Source organism: Phoca vitulina, unplaced genomic scaffold (genome assembly GCF_004348235.1).
Source record: "Phoca vitulina isolate PV1807 unplaced genomic scaffold, GSC_HSeal_1.0 scaffold43, whole genome shotgun sequence".
NCBI lineage: Eukaryota > Metazoa > Chordata > Mammalia > Carnivora > Phocidae > Phoca > Phoca vitulina.
Window position 1 is genome coordinate 5,006,294 of NW_022589746.1, and position 23,582 is coordinate 5,029,875.

At 45.1% G+C, this 23,582-nt stretch overlaps 1 protein-coding gene and 1 pseudogene across 1 annotated transcript; one reads left to right on the top strand and one right to left on the bottom strand.

The window, feature by feature from the left end:
• Positions 1 to 822: 822 nt before the first annotated feature.
• LOC116648429 lies at positions 823 to 2,023 on the bottom strand (annotated as a pseudogene).
• Positions 2,024 to 11,753: 9,730 nt separating this feature from the next.
• LOC116648409 (cytochrome c oxidase assembly factor 6 homolog) lies at positions 11,754 to 19,644 on the top strand. Its single transcript, XM_032430370.1, has 3 exons — positions 11,754 to 11,897; positions 12,589 to 12,748; positions 18,282 to 19,644. The coding sequence occupies exons 2-3, from the start codon at positions 12,605 to 12,607 to the stop codon at positions 18,375 to 18,377; spliced, it is 240 nt and encodes a 79-aa protein (XP_032286261.1). The 5' UTR covers positions 11,754 to 11,897; positions 12,589 to 12,604; the 3' UTR covers positions 18,378 to 19,644.
• Positions 19,645 to 23,582: the final 3,938 nt, after the last annotated feature.

Here is a 23,582-nt window from a genome sequence, read left to right on the forward strand (position 1 = left end):
GGGTAGAGTATTCTTGCTTGCAAGTCCTTTTAGCCCTTTGAATATATTATGCCACTCTCTCCTGGCCTGCAAAGTTTCTGCTGAAAAATCTGCTGAAAAATCAGCTGAAAAATCCTTATGGGGTTTCCTTTGCGTGTAACGGTTTTCTTTTCTCTTGCTGCTTTAAAAATTCTCTCTTTATCATTACTTTTTGCCATTTTAGTTATCATGTGTCCTGGTGTGGAGCTCCTTGGATTAATCTTGGTAGAGGCTCTCTGTGATTCCTGGATGGGATGTCTGTTTCCCTCCCTAGTTTAGAGAAGTTTTCTCCTACTATTTCTTCAGATAAGTTTTCTGTCCCCCTTCTCTTTCCCTTCTCCTTCTAGGATCCTTTTGATGTGAATGTTATTGTGCTTGATGATGTCATTGAGTTCCCTTAACCTATTCCATTTTTTATTTTTTTCTTTTTGCTGTTCAGCTTGGTTGCTGCCCATTACCCTGTCTTCCAGATCACTGACTGTTCTTCTGCCTCCTCTGAACTGCTATGGATTCCCTCCAGTGTTTTTTGTTTGTTTTTGGTTTTTTAGTTTTAGGTTGTTTTTTTTTTTTTCAGATATTTTTTATTTCTTCAAATTTATCAGGGGTGACAAAAAATATAATTGAGTCCCATCATCATGGAAATGGCTTTATGAGAAAACTGGTCAGATGAATATTATTGCTTCCCATTTTCAACCAGTAAATAGTTGCTGTTGATAAATAATCAACAGTCTGTCAAGAATGCTCAAGATATGTTATATAATACAACATGCCTGTTCACAGGGGGAGGGGGGACTAGGAAATAACTTATGTGAACTTCTTGATTTCATCATACAAGACAAGCACAAAAGCACCACCATGCCTCTGAGAACACTGGACCATGCACCCTTGAAAAAAGCTTTGGCTCTCTCATCACAAGCAATCTTCCTTCAGCAGTCAAGCATGCCTATGTACATGATGTCAGTTCCTTTGCACCCTGACTGCATCACCATATGGTGATGAACAGTGTCAAATGCATAGGAACTCGACCCAGCAACTGCTGTGATATCATCCAGCTGATGAAGATGTGAGTATTCTTGGGCTCTTGGAAGCATTCCTTTGTAGTGTCATGCATACCAAACTATAGCTCGGTAGATGATAATACTCTGCAGAGACACATTAAAGCCTTGGCACAGGCCCTTCATCCCATCAGATTTGTAGATCTTAACCACGCAGTCACTGAGGCCTCGGAATTCCCTTTCAGCTCCAGCTTTGCCCACATCTGCAGCTAGATGGGTTCAGGCAAAATTAAGAGAATACACAAAACACAAGGATGTGACCAGTGGCACCACATGATGCCAGATTCCCTGCAAAGTAGCACCAGTACTGGGTTCCCTTGTCCACACCACCCAGAAAGATCTGCTTGTGTTCATCTTTTTTTTTTTTTTTTTAAAGATTTTATTTATTTATTTGAGAGAGAGAATGAGATAGAGCATGAGAGGGGGGAGTGTCAGAGGGAGAAACAGACTCCCTGCTGAGCAGGGAGCCCGACACGGGACTCGATCCTGGGACTCCAGGATCATGACCTGAGCCAAAAGCAGTCGCCTAACCAACTGAGTCACCCAGGTGCCCTGCTTGTGTTCATCTTTAAAGGCAGAGTTGAGAGCCTGAGTGGGGAAGTAACTGGCCAGGTTACCATATGAGAAGGAGAGGATTTCCTGCTCCCTGGGGATATGAGCCACACAGTCTCTAATGCCCCTGTATTGCTTATCTGCGGTGATGTGCTTGCTGGCGTGCTGCACCTGCAGCAGCAGCTTGTCCCACTCGATGGGTGGTGCTACTGTGGCCTTGGAGACGGCCATGGCTACTCCACCCACCAGGAGGTCCTTGACAAAAGACACAGCGGTATCTGTCATGTTGAAAGAGGAGATGGGTGACTGCCTAGTTATTGAACTCTTCATGTCTGGCTGGTTCTGTTTTATATTTTCTGTCTTTTTGTTGAAGTCTCGCTGAGATCTTGCACTCTTTTCTCAAGTCCAGTAAATATCTTTATGACTGTTACTTTGAATTCTCTATCAAACATATCACTTACCTTTCTTTTTTTTTTTTTAAAGATTTTTATTTGACAGAGAGAGACACAGTGAGAGAGGGGACACAAGCAGGGGGAGTGGGAGAGGGAGAAGCAGGCCTCCCGCCGAGCACGGAGCCCGATGTGGGGCTCAATCCCAGGACCCTGGGATCATGACCTGAGCTGAAGGCAGACGTTTAACATCTGAGCCACTCAGGCACCCCTCACTTACCTTTCTTTCACTTAGCTATTTGCTGTGATATCGTCCTGTTCTTTCATTTGGGACATATTTCTCTATCTGCTCATTTTGTCTAACTCTCTGTGTTTGTTTCTATGTATTCAGGAGGTCAGCCTTGCCTCCTGGTCTTGAAAGTAGTGGCCTTGTGTAGGAGAGCTCCTGTAGCGCAATGCCTCCTGGTCCCCAGAACCAGATGCTCAGGGAGGTCTCCTATCTGGGCTGCATGCATTCTACTGTTGTGGCTGAGCCACATTTGCATTCAGCCCACTCTGCCGGAATGACTTGCTTTGACTGTTTGGGGCCCACCGGGCAGGGGCTGGTCCTTGCAGTGTTGAGAGGTCTGTCTGAGGCCGCTGTGAGCTCCTCCGTGGGCAGGGTCAGCAGTTGTGCTAAGGGTCTGCAGTTAGCCTTTCTGCTGCAACTGTAGGTGCACCCCACAGCCAGGCTCTCTCCTGCACGGCCCACTCAAAGGCTCAGCTGCTGGAACTGCAGATCCCCTGGTGTGTCTGGTTATCTCTGCCTCTCCCTCCGGCTTTGGAGTAGCACTAGTCCCGGGGCTGCCTGCAGGCTGTGGCAGGGCAGGAGCTGCTTTGGATGGATGCCGGCCTAGGTGGGTTGGATGGGGTGGGTCCACAGGAGGAATCCAGGGGCAGGTCATGTGGTGTTAGCAAGCTAGGTGGGGAGCATTAGGGCTGGTGTCCGCAAGTGTCTTGCTACCTAGGCTCGGAGAGGGGAAGAGAAAATGCACCTACCAGCATTTTTGTTCTTGGAGAAGTCTCCCGAAGATCCCTGTCACTCCAGCACATGTTCTGAGATGAGTAAATAAGGCTCCTTTAGGCATACCCCAGGAGCTTCTCAAACTGCTGCTTCTGTTCCGTGTCTCAGGCCAGGTTATTTATTATGTTGGCTCTTAAGAGCATGGACTCCGTTTCCTATCTCACTCTGGCTCCCTTGGAGTTAAGGCTGCTGATTTTTAAAATACCCAGAGGTAAGCCCTGCTGATTTTAAAAGCTCATGAAGTTAAGCCCCCCTGGTTTCCAAAGCCAGAGTTATGGGGACTCATCTTCCCAGTGCGGCTCTCCGATGCCCGGGTGCCCAGGCTGGTGTCTGATCCTCTTGCTTCTCGGCTTCTCTGTGCCTGTCGTGTGTCACCTGGGGGTTGGTTCCCAGCTGCATCTTCGCCCCTGCTACCCTTTTCAATGTGGCCTCATCTCGATGATTAACCGTGGAAGATCTGTTTGCCGGAGCCCTTGGGTCATTTTTCAGTTTGTCACACAAATGTGGCTGTTCGCTCGGTGTGTCTGGGGTGAGATGAGCTCAGGATTCTCCTCCGCCATCCTCTTCCATCTCTTGGGAAAATACTTATTTAGCAACGTAATTTTGCTGAAATGATGGCAAGGAAAATGCCTTTTGTAAAATCAATATACACTTCTGTATAAATTAGTTAAATATCACTGAAATGTTTGTGTCTCCCCCCCCCCACCCCCCGGCAAACTTGTATGTTGAAATCCTAACCCCTCAGAAGTTGAGGTCTTTGGGAGGTGATTAGGTCACAAAGGTGGAGCCCTCGTGAATATAATTAGTGCCCTTATCAAAGAGATCACACAGAGCTCCCACCCCTTCCGCCAAGTGTGGATATAGAAGAAGTCTGTGACCCAGAAGAGGACCCTTATCTGCCCTTGCTGGCACCCTGATCTCAGACTTCCAGGTTCCACAACTGTGAGAAAAAATTTCTGTAGTTTATCAGCCACCCGGCCTGTGGTATTTTGTTATAGCAGCCCAAAGAGACCCCCATCCACAGGACCTCCAGATACATAATAATTTAATTCAGCCTTCTTTGACATTTTTGCACCTTTAATTATATAAAAATTATACCTTTAAACATATTTCATAATGTTGCCACTACAAAGCTACATTAGGATAGAACATATTTCGTTTTTAGCTTAATTCATAACTTTTTTTTTTTTTTTTAAAGATTTTATTTATTTATTTGAGAGAGAGAATGAGAGACAGAGAGCATGAGAGGGAGGAGGGTCAGAGGGAGAAGCAGACTCCCTGCCGAGCAGGGAGCCCGATGCGGGACTCGATCCCGGGACTCCAGGATCATGACCTGAGCCGAAGGCAGTCGCTTAACCAACTGAGCCACCCAGGCGCCCTAATTCATAACTTTTACGAGCCATATGGAACATGGGCTCCCATTTGTCCCGAATTACTAGAAACAGGCCAGGATAGGCTGGAATAATTTGAAACATCTTCATAATCTTTGTGAATGAAAATATATTACAGTCATCCATTTAAAAACAGATTCTCAGGGGAGATGTTAAAATGTCACTGTATGCTGGGTATAGTAGGTAAAATGAAAACAAACGACAGGAAAAAAAAGGTTTAAAGTAAAGGATTGAAAAATATATGTACTGAGGAAATGCCACAAAAAAGAAAGTAGATGAGATAATATCAGATAACATAATATAATTCAAGGCCAGAAATATTAAATGAGTAGATAGGGACCTTATATTGGTAGAAGATATAATTTTCTACACCTAACAAGACAGCTGTAAGCTATTATAATGATTTAGAAATATAAAAGAGAAATAGGCAAATACGTAATTAGAGTATTTTAATATGCCTCTCTGAGGAATCAACAACTAATTCAATAACAACAGAAATGTATAGGGTTTGAGCGAATAACCCAGTATAAGCTTAGGTGTCTAGATGGGTGATAGATTCATAGAAACGCAAATAGGTACATTTTATGCATACTGACTGATTCACTCAGGGGAGGCTATAAATATTACAAACACCTATGGATTAATTTGAGATCTTAAATCAATGCAGCAAGAATGGAATGTTCGAACTGGTCTTGGGATAATGGAATGAAGGAGGTGAGGGCAGATTTCCACTTAAATAGGGAGATCTGAGTAGGATTTGGTGAGCAGTGACTTGGAAGGGAACAGGTGGTTGAGAGGAAATGTCCCAGGCAGAAGGACCCGAGGGACCAGCCAGCACAAGGCTCTAAAGTAGGGAAGGACTTAATGAGTTTGAAGAACAGTGAGGCAACCCCTAAGGCCCTCTGGCAGTGCCAGGCCCTTCACGTGTGCGTCCCTCTGCTTGAAACACCCCCATCCCCCTTCATAGCTGGAAAATGTCCACTTACCCTTTAAGGTGAGCTCAGAGTTCATCCTCTGTGAAGGTCCCTGGTTCTCCCAGGAAGAAGGTGTTACTCTGTCCTTCATGCTCACAGCACTTGGCCCATTGCTCAGTATTCGTATTTATCACATTGTGGCTTTGGGTTTTCATGCCTGACTCCTGCCACCCAGCTATGAACAAATGGAAAGCAAGGACTTAGCTCTGCTTCCCAGTAGGTCAGCCTCGGTACCAAAGACACTCAGTAAGCATTTGTGGGTCAAATGAAAGATGTTCTGTATTAAACAATGCAATTCCTCTTTTCGCTACTTGTTTCCTGTCTTTCATGCAAATGTCAGGTGGGTTCCTAGGCGTCTTCCATGTCTCTGTACTATGGGGAATAATTGGGAAATTATCAACCCCAGCTCTTGGTAGATCTGAGAGGATCAATACGGATGTGAAATGAGTGGAGAAGGTTAATTAACAGCTCTGAGAGGAAAGCACAAAATGGATGTGGCCTCCAATCCCTGAGGCTTCTGGAAGGATCTCGGTCAGCTAAGTCTGGCAGAGGGTATGGGATTGGCTGCTGAGCAGGGAGGAGAAGGGCATCAGGGTGAGGCAGAGGTAAGAAATAGTATAGCCAGGGCCATGAGGGGCCTGACTGAAAGAGCAGAGAGGAGTCAGCCTGGCCAGGGAGGCTGGGGGTCGGATCACAGAGACCTCCCCCAACCTCCCGAAAGGGAGGCCCAGAGACCACGTAGCTGTTTGTTGTTTGTTCTCAGGGAATGGAGCCACACGATGCAGGCTGCAGGGTGGGGTAGGTGGGAGAGAAAACATGGAGCTCAAACCGCACAGGATCCATTACCCAAGACCTGGGGTCCCACGGGGCTTGGCAGCAACCTGGTGGCAGGGGCCAAACAGATGTCTGCCCCTATGTGAGTGAGGTGAACAAAAGAGTCAGAATTTAGATGGGGAAAAAAAAGAGTTGAGATTGTTTCCAACCACAGAACAGTAGGCTGCAGTAATAGAGGGGACGCCCACATCCTAGGTCTCAACCAAAGTCAGCCATTTATGGTTTTAAGAGACCTGCTGCGCCCCAACTCTGGACATTTCTATCACCTCCTGCTCTGCCTGGAAGGTTCTTCCCTCATTTAGGGTACAGGTTAGGAGCACAACCTTCTGACGAGGTCTGAGCCGGAGTGTCCACTCTGCCACATCCTTAATGTGCGTCGTACAGTTTACGTCTGTCGCCTGTCCCTGTGCTGTCCAGTAGGGGAGCTGCTAGCCGCGTGTGGCTATTTAGCACGTGAAATGTGACTAGTCCAAGTTAAGATGTGGGTTTTTTTTATTTTAAAGATTTTATTTATTTGTCAGAGAGAGAAAGAGAGCACAAGCAGGGGGAGTGGCAGGCAGAGGGAGAAGCAGGCTTCCCGCGGAGCAGCGAGCCCGATGCAGGGCTCCATCCCAGGACCCCAGGATCATGACCCGAGCCGAAGGCAGATGCCCAACCCACTGAGCCACCCAGGCACCCCAATGATAATATGTTAAATATATTGGGTTAAAGGAAATATATTAGTATAGTTAGTTTCACCCAAGCTGTACTTTGTTAATGTAGCTACCAGAAACTGTAAAATTACATGTGTAGCTTGCCTTATACTTCTGTTGGATAATGCAGCTCTATAAAATGGGGAGAATAGAGCGCCTGCTTCAGTGGGTTGTTATTAAGATGAAATGAGATCATAATTATAAAATGCAAGAGAAGAAAAAAAGAAAGAAAGCAGAAAGTCCCTTGGAGCATAACTACAGTTCACCGGAGGAAAAAGACCAGGAGCTCCCACCAAGCTCTAAAGGAAATTCGGAAGGATCTCTACAGCCGACGCTGAAGCCAGGGGATCTTTCTCCTGTTTTGGTCCCCGCGTAGGCATCAGTGACACTGTTTTGTAAAACAGTACAGATTATAAATAAAAGTCTGTGGGCAGCAACAGAAAAACACCTACGTGCTGTGCTCCTGGGTCTGTCCAGCCCGCCCCGCAGTGGTTTGGGGATCTGCTCTGTTCAGACTAGAGATCCACCCACAGGAAGTTTCCTCTGGGCAGCGGGGCCAGCACAGCACTCTTCCCACCTGTTCGCACTGACTTCTCCCCGCCTCCCCTCTCCTCCAGACAGGCTGGGAGACTACACTCCCTTTGTGTCAAGACGACGCATTTGAAATTCTTTTGTGGCACCACTTTCTTTTACTTGCCCACAGCCTTCCAGATTTTAGAGGGGGAATCTGGCCTTTGCGGTTCTTATCCTGCATTATTTTGGGTTTGTTGGCCTTATCGACATCTCAACATTTCCCTTTCCTTGGTGGTTTTTGTGCTGTTGGATACATCCGTGTTTCTCAGTTGGTGCACCCCGGACCTCCCTGGAGGTAAGGGTGGGGACCATTATCGCTCTGTTTCAAACCTCTTCAGTAATGCTTCACTGTCTGCGCCTTAGGTGTACAGCTGACCACTAGGAAGTGCTTAATTGTACGGGTGACAGCATGGACGACTATTGAGTTTTGACTTAGAAGAGTACATAAAATGTTAAATCTGTTAAAAATTTAGTAATCGCCTTATAAATGGTCTGTATGATCATTTTTACCTTTCTGTGTACTAAAGATGACCTTTTCCAGACTAAACAATTACTCTATTTGTTTAACAATTGTGACAAATAGAGGCGCCTGGGTGGCTCAGATGGTTGAGCATCAGACTCTTGGTTTCCACTTAGGTCATGATCTTAGGGTCATGGAATCCACCCCATGTCAGGCTCCATGTTCAGCAGGGAGTCTGCTTGAATTCTCTCTGTCCTTCTGTATCTTTTCATTACTGTCGGACTTTTTAATTATTCTTGGGTCTGGTTGGTGTCTAACAGTGTGCACTGCGATCTGAATGTTCATGTCTGTGGTTACTAACGTGGATGTAGGTATTTTCTTACATTGCTCATTTGTATTTCCTCTTTGGTGCTGTGCCTATTTAAGCCTTTTGCCTATTTTAAAAACTACATTTTCTCTTTCTTATTGATTCGTTAAGTGTTCTTTATATATCCTGGGTACCAATTCTTTGTTTTACAAACTTCTCCCACATTGTGGTTTTGTCTTTTCCACTCGCTTTATGGTATTGTGTGGTAAACAAAAGTCCTTAATTTTAACATAGTTGAATTCATTGATCTTTTTCTTTATGGCTAAAAAAAAAAAATTCTTCTTGACCCCAAAGTCATGAAACATTCTTCTGTAGGTCCACGCATTTTATCTGAAATTCTTGGAGCCAGATGTGTTTTGGAATACAGACTTTTTTGGACGTTGGAAAAGTACTAGGGAACACATACAGCATATTTATGTAACACTTTCAACAAGAACTGGAAGAGCACCTCTACTCAAAAAGCAATATTCAAACATTACTATTTCTGCAGCAAAACACATGTAGTCACCTAAGTAATATATAAATAATGACTAGAAAGAGCTTCATGTCACTAAATCACATTTTTCACCTAATGAAAGTTAGGGCTAATGAGTTCCAAAGAGTTTGGTGTTTCAGAAGTATGGGGATTTTGTAATTAGTACAGAAGTTATGGCAGCCTCATACATAAGGATGGAAGTATTTCAAAGTTTAAAGGAACTTAGTGGTGGAGCCGTGGACCTGGAATTTGCGTGTGAAGATTCTTTACTACTGATTTAAATTATGGCTTAGGAAGACTCCTATTTTCTACTCTTGAGTCAGCCAGTTGTGTTTTTCTGGAAATTTGTGCATTTACCTAAATTTTATTTGCATTAAATTGTTCATAAGATGTCCTAACTTTTTTGATGTCTATAGTTTTCATTACTGATATAGGTTAACATCTCTCCTTGTATTGTTCAATACTAACAGATATTTGTCAATTTTATTAGTGTTTTCTAAAAAAAGAATCAACTTTTGGATTTTTTTAATCCATTGTATGCAGTGGTCTGCTAGTAGATTGGCTCCGAACATAACAAAACAAAACACCAGCCTGTTTGTTGATTTCCTTGGAGTGAATACTATCATCATGGACAATTTCAAGCCACTAATTTGATGTTAGTGGCCATGGAGTAGGGGAGAGGTATGCATAATTTTCTCTCCTGTACCAATACAGACAGTCTCTGGCACATTACTTTTGTTTCCCATTTCATTCATTCCTGCTCTTAATATTATTTCTGTCATTTTACTTTCTTTAATTTTGTTCTCTTTTTCTGACTTCTTGAAAAGGGATCTTTAGCTAAAGACTTTTTAGCCTCTTTTCTAATATACTTTGGGCTATAAATCTTCCTCTAAGTCCTGTTTTAGCTGCATCCCACAGTCATTGCTATTGTATTTTATTGTTCAGCTCAAAATATATTCTCATTATCATTATGACTCCTTCTCTGACTAGGGTTTATATGGATTTGTTATAATTCTTTATTGATTTCTAGCTTAATTGCATAATGGTCAAAAAACATGTGCTGAATGATTTCAATCTTTAAAATTTGTTGAGAGTTGCTTTACAGGTAAGTATGCAGTTGATTTGGGGATGGTGCCATGTTTGCTTTCAAAAAAATGTACATTCTAATTTTGTTTATGTTCTGTGTATATTCATTAGGTCAAGTTTATTAATCATGTTAGTCACATTTTCTATATCCTTATTGATTTTTCTTTTGTCTTAAAAATCACTGAGAAAGGCTTATTAAAGTAACCTCACTATACTTTTTGCTTTGTAATTCAGTCCAGTTTCACTTTATTTTATATATTTATCGTTAGTACATATAAACTTAAAATTTTAAATGTTTTTCTTTTTTCAACTCTGAAGTCATCCAAGACTCCTTCTTTTCATCCTTTTTATATCTCATTGGTCATACTTAGAAGATATTATCTTTATATAAACTGCCCTTGGTAGACATAGTGTAAAAGAAATGAGCAGCTCTGGTAAAGATAAAGCATTCTACTATCTTATAGAGTCCACTAACTTACAGAAATACTTTTCATATTGTAGAACCTATGTTTGGTGGTACTTAGCTTCACCTGGCCACTCTGAAAATCTGCACATATTTAATTTGGAAAGGATCAAACAGCAGCCCTAACTGCAGAGCTGTAGGGTGCTCTCAGTTTTATAAGCACTTTAGAACTTCAACAGGACTAGGTGATGCACATGGAATCTGTTAAGAGAACCAGACACCAAATGACCGACTGATCTTTATCCATAAACGTGCTTTTAAAGATTCTACTCAGACATATTAACTTGTTTATGTATTAGAAATAGCATCCTTTTGGGGCGCCTGGGTGGCTCAGATGGTTAAGCGTCTGCCTTCGGCTCAGGTCATGATCCCAGGGTCCTGGGATCGAGCCCCGCATCGGGCTCCCTGCCTGGCGGGGAGCCTGCTTCTCCCTCTCCCTCTACTGTTGCCCCTGCTTGTGCTCTCTTGCTCTATCAAATAAATAAATAAAATCTTAAAAAAAAAAAAAAAAGAAATAGCATTCTTTCAAAATACCTGGAGCAGCTCTTTTAATTCCTTTTTAAAAATACCTTGGTGTTTGGGGAGTAAAAAAACCCACGAGTAAGATTAAAACAAAAATGCAAATATTTATTTTCTCCATTCTCCTCTAATTTGAATTACCTTCCACAATTTCAGATCCAAGTCCACAGATCCTATCTGCAAACTCTAATCACGCTCACATTTTAACTATCACATCTCAGCAGAATGGAACTTTGCTTTCACATTCTCTTTCACTAGATGTCTCCAAATACCAACTAAAAGGACATTTTCCATCCACAGAAGCAAGCAGCAAGGGTTCAAGACAAGGTGATGATGTTGAGAAATGTACCAGGATGAAAGCTCAACCAGGGGACTAGGAGCTCGAAGGCCTCGGGTTCGCAGCTTGGTTCACTTATTTGCCAAATCTCCTGGGTCGTGTGCCTCTCCCTCACTCCTCCCTCTACCCCCCATTTCCCCTTCCCTCCTCCCCCTCTCTCTCCCTCTCCCCATCTTTCTTCCTCTCCCTCACCCTCTCTACATATCTCTATCTAGGAAGCTTGCAATTAAGCTGTCACATTTAACCACTTCGTCTCGCTCTCATCCCTCGGGTGCAAATTTCCACCCTAAACCTCCTTGTCCGGCAGGACTCGAAAGTCAAGCCTTCCAGGCGGCGCGGGGTGAGATATACATAGAAATTTAGATTAACGAAAGGAGCACAGACCCTCACAGTGGTTAAAAACCTCGGATCCCCGAGGCACGCACCCACCAGTAGGGTTGAGGCCGCTCAGAGCAGCGACAGAGTCCCACCCACTCTCCACCTCCACGCCCCCAGGCACCGCCTCCCGCGCCCGCCCAGCAGGAAGTCGCTGCAATAGGAGAGGAAGCGGAGCCGGAAGTCCCGCCCCCCTTGAACGGTGAACGGGATCCCGTAAGGGTCACTCCAAGCAGGCGGGCTGATTCGCTGCGTGAAGTGCTTCCTTGGGGTGGTGAGTTCTACGCTGCTTGAGCCCCCGCGGGCGAGGCGAGCCTCCGGGCGCCAGGACTCGGCACCGGGCCCTCCTCCCTGCCCGCCCCCCGCCCCCAGTCTGTTGGGTTTCATGGCCCTTTCCTCCCGTGGGCGCCGAAGGGAACCTGGTGCCGGGCGGGCGAGAGGTCATCTTGCCGCTGGGGCCCGGCGGGCGTGCGTGGTGGAATGGGGCCCCGGGCGGTCGCCGACTCCGCGCGCCTCGCGTTCCTCTTCTGCACAACTGGGTAGCACTCCTGGCCCTGCTGAGTCACTTTGACCCCGTCCATTTATTTGTACAGCAGTTTGGTTCGAACGGCAACCTTGTAAAATGGGCCCTGCTACCCCCGTTTTACAGATGGGGAGACAAGCTCGAGAGGATAAATGAGCTACTTCGAGTGACAGGACTGTGAGAGAACCATAGTTCTAACTCGGCTTCGTGAGACCAAGCCGCCGCCCGGCTGGGGGCCCAGTTTCACAGTGTAGGAGATAAGCTTCAAAAGCGAGTGGTCTTAAGGTATCGTTAACTTAGAACTGATGGATTTCAGCTGCGTCGTTAAAATCCCGAGGTAGAATTTCAGAAAGGGGATGGAAAGGAACGACAGTGTTAGTGCCTTGCCTTCTCTGAAACGACAAGATCCCTCGTTAACATCAAATGTTATTTTGGCCGACAGCTTGAGCCCACTAGGAATGGCAGCCCCGTCTATGAAAGAAAGACAGGCTTGCTGGGGAGCCCGGGATGAATACTGGAAGTGTTTAGATGAGAACACAGAGGACGCTTCTCAGTGCAAGAAGTTAAGAAGCTCATTTGAATCCAGTTGTCCCCAGCAGTGGGTAAGGCACACTCGGATGGGTTTCTGTTCGCTGTTAAAACGCAGAGAGCTTACAGTGTTGCGTGGTAGGCTGGGAGATGAAGCACCGTCGTGGGAGGCACCTCAGATCTAGTTTGTGTGAGCAGCAGAGAAACCCCTGCCTGGAAATCTGGACTTTGTTTTATGTTCTTCTATCAGGCAGACATTTGGGAAATGTCACCTGACACTTTAAAGATCACTGGAAACAAACCTGTAAATAATAACCAACAATTCCAACCCGCTGAATTGGTAGATTTCTCCAGGATCTTAAGAACAATATTTAATCTTGGGCAAGAGTTGGCAAATTCACTGGCCTAGAGCTACTATCAGAATTAAAGCATTCCCTGTTGCCCACCCAAAATCATATGGTCATTTACCCAAAATATGAGAATAGTTTAGGAAGTAGGAGGATGTTGGTGTGATGGGTTCTGTCACCAGCTGCCCCAAATGCCTCCCTGACAGTTTTCCTGCTGTGTGCTGCCTGGCCCTAGTCTGGGAGTGGGCTGGAAAAGGGAAAGAACATTGAGCTCAGTAAATTGTCCTGTCTTAAGTGCTTGACCCTCCTATATCAGTATCCTTTCAGGTGGGTGGTTTGCTCGCGGTTTCTGGAGGAGGCATCTGAAGGTCAGGGCATTGAAATAACTTGCTCAGTATTGGTCAGTGAGTGGCAGAACTGTAATTCTAAGTCAGGCCCAGCTGGCTAATGGAAGCTTTGACCCTGAATTTGTGCTTTCCCACTCCATCATGCTGCTGCAGGTATAGCAGACAGCTGGGAGAACAGCTCATCTTAGGACGTGGTTTAGGGTCTTCCCTGTCACACCTCACATGTTTAGAGGAGGAGCCAGAGGGGTGCAGGAGACCACTAGAAGGGTGGGGTCATAGGAGGAGGGCTGGGCTGGGAGTGAATGCAGTCAGGAGAACGTGCTTTAGATGAACTCTTCATCTGTAAAACCAGCATAATGCAACCTATCTCATGGGATTCCTGTGAAGACTCAGTGTCTAACTTGACATATAAATAGAAACATGATCAATGTGGGGTTTTGTGATTGGATTGTGTAATGATTTAGGCAAAAAATACTATACATCCCTGGTTTTCCCATTAGGATTGATGCACCAAGAATAACTCTTGGTTTAAGAAGTAGGTGGAGAATGTGGGAGCTTGGGCTAACTCAGACCTGAGTCCTTTAGGGTCCTGATACTTTTCCTGCCTGTGCTGTCCCCTTCTCACTGGGCTCTCTGGCCCTGTGGTCACCGAGAGCAGGGTGGAGCTGAGAACCGGGCAGGAACTCTGGGGGCCTGGGTGTTGGTGGGTTCTGTTCTCACCCCACCCCCCGCATTTTCTCAGGAGAATTTTGTCCCTGGGAGACCTTTTGACAGCCTTGCCATGATTTTCCACCCAGGTGACATGTCGTAATCATGTGGAGATTTTTTAAAGAGCTGTGTCCCAGACCTCACCTCAGATTTACTGAATGTCTGGAAATAGAACCCGATCTTGGCTCTACAAGTGATCCCGATAACCGTGGTTAGGAATGCCTGTCTTAGCCCCTTTGCAAAGTCACGCTTCCGTCCTGTTTTTATCCCCCCCACCCCTCTCCTCGGAAACCCACTGCTTTCTCTCCAGCCTGGTGATTAGCAGACCCTCCCATTCCCCTTCTTTCGGGGCAGCTTTTGTTCTCTGCGTCATAAGGGGCTGCTTCTTTATTCTCTGTCCCTCCCACTGGGACCCTGGCTGAGGGCCAGCCTGCCCTCCAGGTTACTGTGTCCTGCTCACAGCTCATTTACTGAGTATGTGCTCCGAGCACTTCAGATGTGCCCTCCACCTCCGCTTTTCTCAGTCACCTAGTTTTGCAGACAAGGACATGGGCGCATTGAAACGAAGTCACCTGTAAGTGCAGAACCTGGATTTGAGCTCAGGAGTGTGAGTCTGGACCCCATGCTTTTTCCCTTCTCCACATTCTCCTTCCTGTGCCTGTCATGCAAGAACAAGATCCATGAAAATAGTCTGCACAAGCCTCATGGTGTCCTAGAAACTTAGTCATAACTATAGTCTATTTAAATACAAAAGCCCGATCTCCTTGGGTGCCTCTGAGTCCTTGCCCTAGCTTTCCTCCTGCTCGGCTAGCAGCCACGCCTGTTGGAGAGCTTTCCTGTGCGGCTGTTCATGCCAGTGGTCTTCTGTGCTCTTCGTGCTCCCAAGGCATTCTGCTCTCAGGTGTTGATGCCTCGTCCGCAGCTCCAGAGGCACCTGTTGAGCTGTCTCAACAGGTTTAGATGTTCACAGGACCAACCTTGACCTCTGCATATCCAAGTCTGAACTCTTCCCCATCCCGTACCCAGCAGGCCTCTCCTCCCATTACTCAGTGAAAGACACCAGCACGAACACAGCCCCAGAGCCCAGGGCCTCAGCCTTCCTGGCAGGGCTTACTTGATGAGCATCCGCAGGAGGGAAGTGGGACAACACAACAGCCCTGCAGTGGGGGCAGGCCCAGTGTGTTTCAGGAACAGCAAGGAGAGAGGGGCGGACGTCCGGGTCAGAGAGGGATGGGAGGCCAGGCGCGGTGGCATTTACTGAGTGCTACGGGCGGCCGCTGGAGAGTTCGGAGTTCCACAGGAAGGAGAGCTGCGAGGATACGAGAGGGAGTCTGTGAATACATGGTGGGCTCAGGGTCCTACAGGGCAAGGGAAGAGGTGGCCGCTCAGAATTGGGATTATGGAAAAGCCGTATTTATCGGTAAGGCCAAGGCCTACGCTTTGATCCTGGGAGCAAGACAGGTTGGAGGACGAGATCACTGAAGAGGCCAGGGCCACGGAAGGCCTGACCACGTGGACAGCCACCCGAGCTTTAGGACAGGAGTACTGGTGGAGAAGGGGGCACAGGCTGCAAAGCGCTAGCCGACCCCACCAAAGGAGGGAGGGGGGTGGCGTAGCAGACTCTTCCAAGTGACTTCAGCATCTGACGGTGTTCCGCTGCCAACACTTGTGTTCTGCGGCAGTGCTGTTCGCGCTCAGCCTGCTCCCTCCCCACCTGGGTGCTCTGCTCGGGGATTGCCTGCTGACGTCTTACCCTGTAGTCAGAGACAAAAACGGAAAGATTCTTCCAGAGCTGTGTGAGAAGGTGGGGAGGCCCGTGGGGGAAGGGGGTCAGAAAAGGAAGTATCACTTGGGTCTGTTCTGTGTGAGGCATTTATTATTAGTTTTAATTTCATTCCGTCTTCTGAGTACTTTTGTGTCTGTTTTACATAGTAGGAACTAAGGCTCAGGTGAAGTGACTTGTTCAAGGTCAGCTAAGCAGTAAGTACAGCTTTGTTACATACAAACTAAAATGCTGGGTGTCACCAGAACGAATTACTCTTCTCTGACGCTTTACTGCTTTTATGGCGCTCATCAGCCTAACCTGTGTGACAGGCCGACTGAAAGTCTCCTGTTGGTTCATCGCTGAGGAGGGAGCAGGGCTGAGATCCATCAATCATTCCAGCATCATCCAAGAGACCTGATCCCAGTATCAATTTCAGAAACCCCAGCGTTTCGGTGTTCGCAGTACTGTCTTGCATCTCCTGTAAGGGCGTGGAGGATGCTAGCATCCCACGGACACAGTCCTCCTCCGTACGTGCTCGTTGGCTCGTGAGCCCAGAGAGGGAGAGCGCGGGCCCCGTGCTGAGGATCCCCGCCTGCTAACTGAGAGAGGGCTGGGGTGGAGAGCAGTTCAGGTGGAGTGTGGTCCCTGCAGACACCGGGAAGCCCATCCGGGACCTGGAGCAGCTCTGGATGGCCAGCATTTCCGGGCCGGTGGCAGATTCAGAACGGACAGGTGGGCAGAGATTAAGCCACGAATGGCCTTGTTTGTCTTGCTGAGGAGTTTGGATGTTGACCTTAAGTCTGTAGGGATGCCCGGAAAGACCTTCCAGCAAGGGACACGATCAGATTTCGGTTTTGAAAAGATCACACTTGGCAGCGGCGTGACCGATGGATTAAGGAGGGGAGAGAAATGAGGGCCTGTGGTGTAGTGATGAAGAGGGAGTGGGATTGAAGGGTTTAGGTGGACAGTGGTGCGTTCACTGAAAGAAGTATTAGAGGAGAAACGCGTTTGAAGAGGAGCTTGGTTCAGGCCGAGCTGGGACCAATCTGCTGGTAGGACATCTACACGGAATTGTCGGTCAGACAGTTGGGAGATGTGACAGGATCTGTCACAAAGATCCGGACACCGTCCACTTCTTCCTGTGGCACCTTGTATGCAGAACACCCATCCCAGCCACCGGGGTAAATCTGTAGTCTGGTAACCATGGAGACCACACACCAGAGGAGCTGTGGGCATCTCACCGGGCACAGGAAAGGAGTCCTCCAAGGATTTAGGGGCGGGGTGGAAGTAGGTAAAAGTGAAATGAAGCCGTGCTTTGGTAAGCTCAAAGCAGGGCTGCGATAAACAGGTCATGGTCAGCTCTGGACTGAGAAGGGACCCAGGGACCTATTTTCTTAGAGATCCTGCTCCTGGGCTGGAAATCAAGGCTGCTTCTTTGTGTTAGGTTGCCTGGGATCCTCCAGGCAAAGGTAGGAAGTTGCATTTTTATTGCTCTAACCTCGAAGAGCAAATTTCTGATAGTCTGTGGTTTTAGAGGACAAGGGTTCTTGGTCAGTATGAAAGCCATACTCACTCAGAGGGGACTGTTAGGACATTCCATGGCTGTCGTGTCCCCGGGAGAAATGTTAACTCTGCAGCGGCTTATCTGTCTCTCTCATGCCAGCATGAGACGGAAGTGTACGTGCTCAGTCTAATTTTCACTTAGGCTCCACTGAATAAGAATTAAATCCTAAGAAAAGCTTTTAACAAAACACCTAGTGTTTTTTTCTCCTGACAGTGAAAATGTGTGGTGGTCTGCCTTTGCCTTGTCTGCAAAGCAGCACCTATCTAGACACTTGACAGGTTTGTGACCTTGATTTTCTACTGTAATTTTGCTGTTTCAGAATATGGGGCTTTAAGATACTTCAAATTCCCTATGGCAAGAGAAGGATATAAATAAGATGAAGTCTTTAATTTACTAAAATTTTAGCCACTCATTCACAGTTTATAAATATAATAATTTTTAACCATCTGTCACAAATGTGTGTTTCTGGATGAGATAAACTTGATCATAGCTGATGAACTACAAAACTTATTGAACTTACAGTTGATAAGAAAAACTTGTACAGTGTCTTTAAATTACGAAGTTTTATGGCCTACGAACTCTGAGCCCACACGGCAACGTTCACATGTCCAAGCACAGGGACATTTCTCGAGGAGAAGGTCCGTGGGTTACTTGAATTCTCCATAGGCTCTTGAACCCAGAAGGGGTTAGGGCTCACTGGTCTACACCATCTTTGGAGACTCTTATACATCGTATGACTTGATTCAGAATGATTCTAGAATACAAATCACTTAGGCGACTTACTCAACTTATGTTGAATAATTTGTAACATGTAAATCTGTGCTTTTGTTTAAGCTGTAAAACTTGCCCTTATTTCAAACACTTTTTTCTCAACAGATAAAATATTTTGATAAAAGAAGAGACTACTTAAAGTTCAAAGAAAAATTTGAAGCAGGACAATTCCAGCCTTCAAAAACAACTGCAAAGTCCTAGGCTGCTCCTGAACTTCTCAGAAGGTTTGAATCATGGTAAATAGCATGACTCGGTCCACATAAACAACTCTTTAAAATGATCAAGTAACAGATTCCATCATTCAAACTATGAAGAATCAAAATGGTATGAATTTAGTAAGGAAGCTATATTTTAAGGAAAATTAAAGCCTATTATAAAAACCCATGTTTTGTTGTTTTGATTGGAGTAGTAGGTGAATCTTACAGATGCAAATACAGGCATACCTTGGAGATTTGCAGGTTCAGTTCCAGATCACTGCACTAAAGCAAATACCACAGTTAAGCGAGTCAGATGAGTTTATTTCTCCGTGTATATATGAGTTATGTGTACTATACTGAAGTCTTAAGTGTGCAGTAGCATCAGGTCTAAAAAACAATGTACATACCTTAAAAAAATGCTAACTATCATCTGAGCCTTCAGCGAGCTGGACTTTTGCTGGTGGAGGATCCTGTCTTGATGTGGATGGCTGTGGCCTTTTCTTAAAAGTAATGAAGTTTGCCACAGATTGACTCTTCCTTTCACAAGTGATTTCTCCTACCACCTATGCTCTTTGACAGCATTTTATCCACAGAACTTGTTTCAGAATTGGAGTCAGTCTTCTCAAACCCTGCTGCTGCTTTATCAACTAAGCTCATGTCATATTCTAAATTCTTTGCTGCCATTTTGACAGTCTTCACAGCATCCTCACCAGGAGTAGATTCCATCTCAAGAAACCACTTCCTTTGCTCATCCGTAAGGAACAACTTCTCATCCCTTCAAGTTTGATCACAAGATGGTAGCAACTCAGTCCCGTCTTCAGGCTCCACTTCTAATTCCAGTTCTCTTGCTGTTTCCGCCGCAGTGACTTCCTCCGCTGAGGTCTGCAACTCCTCAGACTCATCCATGGGGTCTGGAATCCACTTCTTCCAAACTCCTGTTAATGGTGATTATTTTCACCTCTTCCCATGACTCCTGCATGTTCATCATGGCATCTAGAATGGAGAATGCTTTCCAGGCTTACTTTGCCTGGACACATTGGAGGCGGCACCATCTCTGACAACTCTGGTTTTACAAAAGGTTTTTCTTAAGGCTTGAAAGTCTAAATGACTCCTTGATCCATGGGCTGCAGAATGGATGTTGTGTTGGCAGGAATGAAAACCACAATCTGGAGGTCCATCGCCCACAAGCAGTACTATTTTGAAAGGAATTTTTTTTTTAAGCAGTAGGTCTCAGTAGTGGGTTTAAAATATTCAGTAAACCATGTTGTAAGCAGATGTGCTGTCCTCCAGGCTTTGTTGTTCCATTTCTACAGCACAAACTTTTATTTAAAGTCACCAGCTGCATTAGCCCCTCACAGGACAGGCAGCCTGTCCTTTGGAGCCAGACACTGACTTCTGCTCTATAGCTGTAAAAGTCTTAGATGGCATTTTGTTCCAAACAAGGCTGTTTGCGCCGCATTGAGAATCTGTTGTTTAGTGTGGCCACCACCGATTAGCTTAGTAGACCTGGATAACGTGCTGCTTTACCTGCCACTTTGATGGTAAGGACATGGCTTCTTTCCTTAAGCCTCATGAACCAACCTCTGTTAGCTTCAGACTTTTCCTCGGTAGCTTCCTTACCTCTCTCAGCCTTCATAAAATTGAAGAAGTAGGGCCTTGCTCTGGATTAGGCTTTGGCTTCAGGGGCTGTTGTAACTGGTTTGATCTTCTATCCAGCCCACTGAAATTTTCTCCGTTGTCAGTGATAAGGCTATTTCACGTTCTTCTTCATGTGTTCAGTGGAGCAGCAGTTTTTAAAAAAGGTTTTATTTATTAGAGAGCAAACACACGAGTTGGGGGAGGGAGAGGGAGAAACAGGCTTCCTGCTGAGCAGGGAGCCCGACACAGGGCTTGATTGCAGGACTCTGGGACCATGACCTGAGCCGGAGGCAGATGCTTAACTGACTGAACCACCCAGGTACCCCAGGGGAGTAGCATTTTTTTTTTTTTTTTTTTTTTTTTTTTAAGATTTTATTTATTTATTTGACAGGGAGAGACAGCCAGAGAGAGAACACAAGCAGGGTAAGTGGGAGAGAGAGAAGCAGGCTTCCCGCCGAGCAGGGAGCCCGATGCGGGGCTCGATCCCAGGACCCTGGGATCATGACCTGAGCCGAAGGCAGACGCTTAACTACTGAGCCACCCAGGCGCCCCAGGGGAGTAGCATTTTTAATTTCCTTCGAGAATTTTTCTTTGCATTCACAATTTGGCTGTGTGGCAAGAGACCTAGCTTTTGGCCTGTCTTGGCTTTTGACATGCCTGCTTCACTAAACCCAGTCATTTCTGATTTAAAGTGAGACACAGGAGTCTTCCTTTCACTCGGAGGCCATTGTAGGGTTATTAGTTGGCCTAATTTCAACATTGTTTTGTCTCAGGGAACAGGGAGGTCAGAGGAACGGCACTGGTTAGTGGTGCAGTCGGAAGACACACAGCATTTACATGTGCCATCTTATACGGGCACAGTTCATGGTGCCTCAAAACAATTAACAGTAGTAACATCACAGAGCACTGTAACATAATGCAGAAGTTTAAAATACTGTTGAGAACTAAACTGTGACACAGACACAAGGTGAGCCAATGGTGTTGGAAATAATGGTGCCAATAGACTTGCTCAACAGAGCTGCCACAAACCTTCAATTTGTAAAAAATGCAGTCCCTGCAAAGTGCAGTAAAACAAAGTATGCCTCTATTGTTAGATAATGAAGAAAGCAGGTTGTCATTGTCTGTCCTGGGAGTCGGCATTTTAATATAGGCACAAAAAAATAAGGAATGGAAGAAAAAGGTTGAACTTAAAATATACAGGTAAAATAGAGACCATGTATAAAAAAACCTACAACTAATCTCACACTTAATGGTATGACAATAAATGCTTTTTCCCTAAAATCAGTAATAGGGTAAGGATGTCATTTCTCACTTCTGTTCAACACTGTGCTGGATTCCTGGCTACTTCACTGAAACAAAAAAGAACAAGCATACGAATTGGGAAGGAAGAAGCAAAACTGACTGTATAAACAGAGTACAACATTTATCAAGTTCCCCGTCCTACAAGGGCATGGTCCATGGTGCCCCAAGACCGTGACAGCAGTAGTGTCCCAGACCACCACCACAACTGTAATACTGACTGAGACACAGAGTGAAACAGTGCTGTGGAAAATACTGTGCCCAAAGACTTGCTCAGCACAGAGTCGCCACACACTTGTGGCAAAGATGATCTCTCTGTAGAAAATCCCAAAGAACTGACAAGCTCCTAGAACTAACTGAATCTTAGGTGGCAAGAAGCAAGGTCAGTATACAAAAGAAAATTCTACTCTTGTATACCAGCAAGGACTAACTGGAACTTTAAAAAAAGGTACTAAATTTATAGTAGCACTAAAAAAATAAAAGGAATACTTGGTATAAATCTATGTATAGGACCTATATCTGAGAACTAAAGCATAAAATACTTAGAGAAGATCTAATTAGATAAACCGTAGTCAAGGATTAGGGAATTTTTTTTTTAAGATTTTTTTATATGAGAGAGACAGAGCACAAGCAGGGGGGAGAGGGAGAGGGACAAGCAGACTCCTCGCTGAATGGGAAGCCCGATGCAGGGCTCAATCAGGACCTGAGCAAAAGTAAGACACTTAACCAACTGAGCCACCCAGATACCCCTCAGTATCCTTAATATACTGTTAAATTCTCCCATTTTGTTCAACACAACCCAAATCAAAGTCCTAACAAGCTTCTTTGTGTAGACACTATTGACAAGCTGATTCTAAAATTTGCATGGAAAGGCAAAGGACCTAAAATAGCCAAAACAATTTTTTTTGAAAAGAACAGCCTTAGATGATTCGTATTATGTGATTTCAAGGCTGAGTCTAAAGGAACAGTAATCAGAACTATGGGTATTAGTAAAAGGACTGATACCTAGGTCAGTGGAACAGAAAGAGTCCAGAAATATACCCACATGAATAGAGTCAGCTGAGTTTGAACAAAGGTGCAAAGGCAACTTAATGGAGAGAGAATCATCTTTTCAACAAATGGTGCTGGGAAGTGCACATCCATATGCAATAAAATGAACCTTGACACACCTGACACCTTGTTAAAAAACTCAAAATGGATCATAGAATTAAATGTAAAATATAAAACTATAACACTTCTGGAAGAAAATACAGAGGAGTTCTGCATTTTAGGTTTGAAAATATTAATTTTTAGATCATGACATCAAAAGTGCAATCCATCAAAGGAAAAAAAAAGTTTTATAAAAGCTGAACTTTATAAAAACTGAAAATGTTTTCTCTGTGAAAGAAAATGAAAAGATAATTATAGACTGGGAGAAGATATTTACAAATCATATATCATAAAGAACTTGTATCCAGAATAAAGAATTCTAAAATCTCTAAAAAAAATAAATCACCCAAGCTTTAAAAAAATTGGACAAATTGGGGCACCTGGGTGGCTCAGTCAGTTAAGCATCTGCCTTCGGCTCAGGTCATATCGGGGTCCTGGGATTGAGCTCCACGTCGGGATCCCTGCTCAGTGGGGAGTCTGCTTCTCCCTCCTCCCTGCCCCCTCTCATGCTCGCTCACTGTCTCTCAAAATCTTTAAAAAAAAAAAAAAAAAAGGACAAATTATATGAATAGGTATTGTCACATTTTTTATTATGTTAGTGACCATACAGTACATCATTAGTTTTTGACGTAGTGTTCCATGATTCATTGTTTGTGTATAACACCCAGTGCTCCATGCAATACGTGCCCTCCTTAATACCCATCACCGGGCTTGTCACATATCTATTCATAGTGTTGAATAATAACTAATACATTAGGAAAAGATGCTCCACATTAGTAATGTAAATTAAAACCAGGATGATCTATCACTCTCCACCTATTAGAATAGCTTAATTCGGGGTGCCTGGATGGCTCGGACAGTTAAGCATCTGCTTTCGGCTCAGGTCATGATCCCAGGGCCCTGAGATCAAGCCCCACATCGGGATCCCTGCTCAGCGAGTCTGTTTCTCCCTCTCCCTCCGCACCTGCTTGTGCTCGCTTGCTCCCCCTTTCTCTCTCAAATAAATAAAATCTTTTACAAAAAAACAGAATAGCCTAATTTAAAAAGCTGACAGTACCAAGTACTGATGGGGCTGCAGAGCAACAGAAACTCATATTTACTGCTGGTGAGAGTGCAAGAACAA